The following is a 7732-nucleotide window of genomic DNA, read 5'->3' on the forward strand; positions in this document are numbered from 1 at the left end:
TTGGTACGATATTAAATTCATCATATAAGCCCTTCGGGCTTTATGGAATTTAATCTCGTGACCAACCCGTATTTATATCCCGATAGATGTTTAAAAATGATACCTTATTTCTTAAAAATACGCTTCATTTTACTATGGTGCGCGAAATATTGCGCAACGGAAACTATAGTCGACCCCCTTAAGCTTATAATTAAAAGTAACGAATATTTTGCAAAGTTAAATAACAGTGCCGCACTATCAATGCTTTATCTGTACTATAAAACTGACCCTGGACAAGCTCCGGAAGATAAGGAATTGACGAAACTTAAGCGATTGAATAAGAGTATAAAATGTTGACGTTTACAATAACTACCATCATAGTAGTGATTGTTTGGCATCAAGTCGGGATACAGGCGTTTAGTAATGTACCTGAAGAGGAAAAAACTCGTGACAAACGGATTCTGTTAAATGATCCGTCCTTGCTTGAACAGAGACTTCAGCAGATGGATCACACAATCCAAGGTATGACGTCAGAAATCCAGAGTATTACGTCAGAACTCCATCAAACCACGCAAAACCTTCGAGATGTGACAAGCAAACTTCACCAAGCAGAGGCGGCCATCAGTAAACTGACGTCATCCATTACAGGTAAATACAAGTTAAATTGATGCAAAGCGTCAAATTGGACACAAAAATATATCAATTGAGCATTTAAAATAATTTTCACAAACAAATCCATATAGGAGAAAATTTAAAATATTAAAAAGTATGCATTGTGCATGGTACGTTTCTATTTTAGATAGTAGTGTAAATAGTAGTGTGATCAAACAAAGAAAACGAATTCGTCGATAAAAGAAAGGGTAGTATCATAATAGAACTACTGAATCAAATACAAATCCCACAAGTATCAAAAATGCTTCATTTGGAGTGTCTAAATTAATTCAGACAACAAAAAAATGCTGACATCTTGAATCTTTATCATGTCATGTGATAATGCCGATTGTTAATTGTGAAATCTTCAACAGGTAACAGTCAAAATTAAAATTGATTTTCTGGCTCTCTTATTAGGAAAATTTACGTACGTGAGGTGGGGCAAACACGGATGTGGAGCCAATGCAACCTTGATATATACAGGTGAGACAACCTAATATATACAGGTGAAACATCAAATTAAAGCATACTTTAAGTTTGAAAAAATGACTTTTTAATAAGAATCTGCTAAAAGTGAGTAGTGTGAAAAAATAAACTGATAAACTCTCTTCTAAAATTGCGTTAGGCTTAAATATTTATCTTGTGCAGGTCAAGTAGGTGGTTCCGCTTATTCCAAATCAGGGGGCGCTGCTAACCCACTTTGTCTTGTGCATGACGTCACCTGGGTATCTAACAAACCGGAAGGTTTCATGGCTGATATAAGAGGTGCAGAGTATCAGGACCACTTCTGGGGAACCGGAAGTTTAGACAAGGACGTGCCATGCGCCGTGTGTTCGCCCATTAATGGAGCTACAGTGGACCCTCATTTATCCGGACGCTCTGGTTCCTAGTCAATTTGTCCGGATATGTGAAGCATCCGGATATCTGAATCACCAGTTAAACAAAACAAAATAACATTTTTAAATTCCGTTCCGATAAAAAATCGTCTGGATACTGAAGCATCCGGATATCTGGCGTCCGGATATCTGAAGGTCCATTGTAGTTTGTTAATGATCCCCGGCAGAAATAGATGTCTGCCTGGTTGGACAGAACAGTATCATGGGTATTTATCAACAAACGCAATTACACATGCCCATACTACAACCTATATATGTGTCGATGAAAACGTAGAGTTTATGGATGCTGGAGCAGAAAATGACGAACATAGTTTTTTGATGTATGGTGTGCTCGCACATTGCGGAAGTCTGAAATGCCCGCCTTATGAAAACGGAAAACCTATCACATGTGTCGTTTGTTCCAAGTAAAGTTGTAAAAAGTTTTACACTGTTTTATCCCTTCAATTGAAATTTTCAATTTGAAAGAAGTCTTTAATAATTTTTACTGTGCACGTTAAAACATAAAATAATCACCAAAAAAATTGTTTAGATGCCATGAATTAAAATCATTAAAATAAAAATAAATATGAAGAAACACTACCACATCAGCAGAAAAACGTCTTTTGAGAACAGGATCCTTAGCTATATAAAGTCAACTAATTCGTGACATATCGAATCGACATAGCACTCGAAATTACCATAGTTAATTGGCGTTTCTCGTCGATATATCTAAATGCCGTTTGAAAACCACAGCAAGTATTTTCTTTTTTCCACGCATAAGATTTTGCACAAATGCTGCTTCAGATGAATAGAGATTTATAGGTATGATAATAACGAAGCGCAAATGGTACCCATGGGGATTTCAATAGATTGATGGAAGACCTGGTCTCCAAAAACAAAATAGATATGGTCAATCAGAAACTCAAGCATCTTTTTGATGTCAACTTCAGAGTTCAGTTATAGGCATTGAGCAATGAACAAAAACATTGAGGTATGAGAATTAAACACATCGAATATAAAAATTTATAAAGTACTTATATAGTACTTGTGTGTGCAATCAGAATGTGTTTTAACCAAAAAAAAAATTTTAAATGGTCAATGATCAGGTAAGAGTATTTACATGTTCCATTTTTATAGAAAAAGCAGCTGTCAATGTAATAAAAAAGCCTGGACTTAAGTTTATCTTGATGAATGGTTGTGTATAAAGTTGAAAAGTGACTCATTGACAATATTTCAAATCATTATTGTAAAACAAAGATTTAATAAAAAAAAAAAATTATTCCATTGAATTTAATGAGTACATGCTTTGATTTATTGACCCGTGTGTGGTCTTATTGACACGTGCTTGGATTTATTGACCCGTGTGTAGGCTGTGAATTTATAGAACACATTTTTGCTGGTCCGATAAAAGTGGAATGTATTTCCTTCTAAGCTACCAACAACTATCTGTAGGTATGGCATTGTTCTTCGGTTGTAAGATAAGAAATAATCGAAACATTTACAAATCTACATGCACGTCTGGAATGGTGTTCCTATTTACTTCAATTTTAGCATTCATTGTGTCCCATGCGATTGGAGAAAAGGCGTCAAGTCATATATCAATAAAGAGGAAAAGTTTCGTGAGGGGCGGATTTTACTAAATGACCCAGCCTTGTTTGAACAGCGCCTCTAACAGTTAGAGCAAAAAGTCCAGAGTATGAAAACCGAACTTAGCCAAGCCGAACAGCGCCTTCAACAGTTAGAGCAAAAAGTCCAGAGTATGACAACCGAACTTAGCCAAGCCGAACAGCGCCTCCAACAGTTGGAGCAAAAAGTCCAGAGTATGACAACCGAACTTAACCAAGCCAAACAGCGCCTCCTACAGTTAGAGCAAAAAGTCCAGAGTATGACAAGCAAACTTTACCAAGCCGAGGCTTCTATTAGTAAACTGACACACTCTAGAAAAGGTATGAAATAAAGCTATTTATATAGTCTCCTCTCTTTCTGAACAGCCATGTATTCACAATGGGCGTGTCTCAAACAAGATGTTCAGACAACAGAACAGTCATGTATTCACAGTGGGCGTGTCTCAAACAAGATGTTCAGACAACTGAACAGTCATGTATTCACAATGGGTGTCTCTCAAACAAGATGTTCAGACAACTGAACAGCCATGTATTCACAGTAGGCATGTCTCAAACAAGATGTTCAGAAAACTGAACAGCCATGTATTCACAGTGGGCGTGTCTCAAACCAGATGTTCAGACAACTGAACAGCCATGTATTCACAATGGGCGTGTCTCAAATAAAATGTTCAGACAACTGAACAGCCATGTATTCACAATGGGCGTGTCTCAGACAAGATGTTCAGACAACTGAACAGTAATGTACTCACAGTGGGCGTGTCTCAAACAAGATGTTCAGACAACTGAACAGCCATGTATTCACAGTGGGCGTGTCTCAAACAAGATGTTCAGACACTTGAACAGTCATGTATTCACAATGGGCGTGTCTCAAACAAGATGTTCAGACAATTAATAGAAAAGGAAACAAGGATCTCTAAGAATGAATGTTAATTATTTTAATTTGTTTAAAAATGTAATTTAAGATTTAAGTTTGTTAGTCTTAAGAGCACGCATTCTGTGAAACTGAAAGTATTTTAATATGTATAAATCTTTTCATGAAACTCATCTCGCGAACCAATGAGTTCAAGGTTGTTAATTTAATTAATAAAGGAATGAAGCTTATTTCTACGCGGAGTGGTTTACAGAAAAGCGTAAACTGCCCAAAGTTATGTAATATCGTATAACATAAGTTGAAATAGGCTTCATTCCTATAATTTAATTTCAATGAAGACAATGAGACAATTTTTCCATTTTTTCCTTATCGCATAATCTAAAAGTTAATATCAAGAAGAGTAATACATTTTTGACGAAATCATTGTGTCGTAGGCAAGTAATGTTATATAAAATGGACAAAACTGTCTAACAAATCAAATCACGTGTTACAATTAAAATCAAATCATTTAGAAATATTCGTCTACGTACTTTCTGCCATATATTCATTGATTAACTGTTTGAATTGGCACTGCAGTGCAGTGAATTTATAATTAATTGAACAATAAACCTTTAAATTGATAAAACTGAAATATTATCGACGAAATGATGTAACTTTTGCATCTGTTGAATTAGATTCTTTTAGGAGGATCCATTTGTTTGACATAAAGAAGTATGCTCTAATAATGTATTGCATTTTCAGTAAATTTATTATTTTGGCACTATTTATCTGACCTTTGCTCCAATAATGTATAGAATTATAAATGAACACAGATTTCAATTATTACTTGTTTTAATTTAAAAGTAGGGAAAAAATTAGAATATTTATTTAATTATTTTAATTAGCTATCTTCTTTCCCAAGGAAAACCTACGTACGTAAGGTGGGGAAAACACGGATGTGGTGCCAATGCAACCTAAATATATATAAAGGTCAGATAACCTTAATATATACAGGTCAGATAACCTTAATATATACAGGTCAGATAACCTTTATATATACAGGTCAGTTAACCTTAATATATACAGGTCAGATAACCTTAATATATACAAGTGAGACAACCTTAATATATACAGGTCAGTTAACATTAATATATAAAGGTGGGAAAACCTTAATATATACAAGTGAGACAAACTAAATATATACAGGTCAGATAACCTTGACATAAAAAGATGGGAAAACCTTAATATATGCAAGTGAGATAACCTTAATATATACAGGTGGGACAGGCTAAATATACACAGTTGGGGCAGCCTTTATTTATACAGAAGGGATAACCTTGATATATACAAATGGGAAAACGTTAATATATACAGGTGATACAACCTTAATATATACAGGTGGGAAAACCTTAATATACACAAGTGAGAAAACCTTAATAAGTACAGGTGGGACAACCTTAATATATACAGGTGAGACAACCTAAATATATACAGGTGGGACAACCTTGATAGATATACAGGTTAGACATCCTTAATATATACAGGTGAGACAACCTTAATATATACAGGTGGGACAACCTTCATATATAAGGTGGGAGAACCTTTACATATTTCACGTTAAAAGTGAGTGTAGCACCAAGTTTAGCAAAGATATAGGAATATGAATTATGGAGGAAAAAGTCTTGTTTGTTTTTATATCCTTAAGCTGCAAGAATTGCAGAAAAACACTACAGCATCAGCCGAAAAAGGCTCTTTGGAAAATAAGTACAATTTATCAAATATGAGAATATAAACCACTAAACCCATACTGATTAATATGTTTTCCATGTACATAATGGAAAGGGGAATGAAATGTTAGATCCGCCGAAAATTGACGTTTGCAACAACTAGCAAAATATGCATATAATGAATATTCATGACTATTTGACTGTGTGACTCCTCGGTGCCAGTAGATAAATGGGACGGAGACCGGTGATCGATCCCGATCAAAATAAATCACAGGTGTATCGATCTCCCAGGCACGTGTACAGCAGACGACACTCCGTGACGCCGTGTTATGGCCGCCTGCTGTCTCGCGGTCTACCATTCCTGGTGTAACGTCTGCTCTGTCCAGTCTAACAGGTCTGCGGCTTCTTCTTATTGTTTTCTCAATTAATTGTGATTAATTTTGTTGTATTAATAATATACTTAATCTATTCAAAGTGAAGTATTTACTTTCATTTTTTTGGTCTTATTTATTTATTTATTATTTTTATTTTTTTTTTTAATTTTTGTACTTTTAATGCATGATCGATGAACTGGTCTGTCAATGAATGTTATTCTTATAAATTAACCATGTTTTAAATTAACAATTTTGACAGTTTTTATCAAAAGTTAAAATTGTTTGAAATTTTAATATGCAAACAGGCTAAACATTTTTATTTTATCATATTGATATTAGAATTAAACTTGTAATTAGCCGTTATTATAACAGAATCATTCTATCCTTGTGTATTTTATTTACCGGTATATTGGAATAAATGCAATCAAATGCATATATGGGTATTTCATTAGTACATAGATAAAGTAACGCACTTTTACAATCTATTTTATTTTTTTAATTTTAAATGCTTGTCAATGAATTTTATTGTAGTTGATAGTGCCCCTATATAAACAGTATGAATGCCACCTCCCCCCCCCCCTTCACTGAAAAGTTTTATTTTTCCGAATTTCAATAGAGAGAGGGCGTGGTAAGGACAATTTAATGGTCAAGACTCATATAGTAGGCAAAGTTCATTCTGCATGGCTGATAAGGCTTAGGGGGACCAACAAAAAATATTTTTGAGATTTTTAGACCGCTGCCTGATAATAAACGGATACATTAATATATGTACAAAATTTGGGGTCTCATTGAAATAAAATTTCAAATTATAAGAAGAATGCAGAAGTAACATGGTATCAATTTTGAAAGGGGTTGGGGAAATACACATCTGTAAAAAATCTTATTAGCAAATAAAACTAGATGCTGTCATGAGACAGTAATACCCGCACTATGGTGTTTGCCTCTAAATATACACTCATTCATATTGGACTTTCCAACTTGAAGGAAGAAGTCAAAATAATTCTATAATTATCACCGTACATGTATTCGTCAAATTGAACATAAAATTTTCAGATGACCATACTATATCAACTCTGAGCCTCACATATGTATTTTAAAATACTTAATTCATAACCAGTCTGAAATAACAGAATGTAATTAATGATTGAAGTAAATTACTTAATTAGATTCAAATAAATAATTTTCCCATAATTTGGAACTTTTTAAATTTACTTTCTCAACGACATAAAATATTATTTTAGTACAAAGCGTTTTTGATGAATTTATCAAAATGTGCAAACTGATTTTAGTATTTGGTCGGGAAAAAAACCCATTGAAAATACAACCCGATTAATTTGTCAATGCCTATCCCCCCCCCCCCCCCCCCCCCACATACACACACACACACTCTCTCTCTCTCACTCTCACTTTTTTTAAAAAACATAGTTTAGTTTATTATGATAGTTTGAAATTTGTTCTTGTACTAAACAGTTTTATTTTTTACATTCACATTGGGTTTGCGTCACCCATTATCATATTTATAGATATCACCTCTCGGCACACCTCGGCCAATTCATACTGGCAACGGAATCAGCAAAGGTTTGTCGAATGAGATTATTTAGCACATGTATGCTGACGATGCAGTGTGGTCAGTTAAAATCATTTGTGTTTT

At 34.2% G+C, this 7732-nt stretch overlaps 1 protein-coding gene across 1 annotated transcript; it reads left to right on the forward strand.

The window, feature by feature from the left end:
• Positions 1–329: 329 nt before the first annotated feature.
• On the forward strand, positions 330–3451 carry LOC134239486 (uncharacterized; the record flags this gene model as incomplete). Its single annotated transcript, XM_062721672.1, has 4 exons — positions 330–627; positions 1048–1113; positions 1279–1484; positions 3181–3451. Coding segments are annotated over exons 1-4 (841 nt in total), but the record flags the coding sequence as incomplete, so codon positions are not given.
• Positions 3452–7732: the final 4281 nt, after the last annotated feature.

This window comes from Saccostrea cucullata, unplaced genomic scaffold (assembly GCF_032062105.1).
Source record: "Saccostrea cucullata isolate Sc308-1 unplaced genomic scaffold, CSIRO_AGI_Scuc_v1 ctg13713, whole genome shotgun sequence".
Classification (NCBI taxonomy): Eukaryota; Metazoa; Mollusca; class Bivalvia; order Ostreida; family Ostreidae; genus Saccostrea; species Saccostrea cuccullata.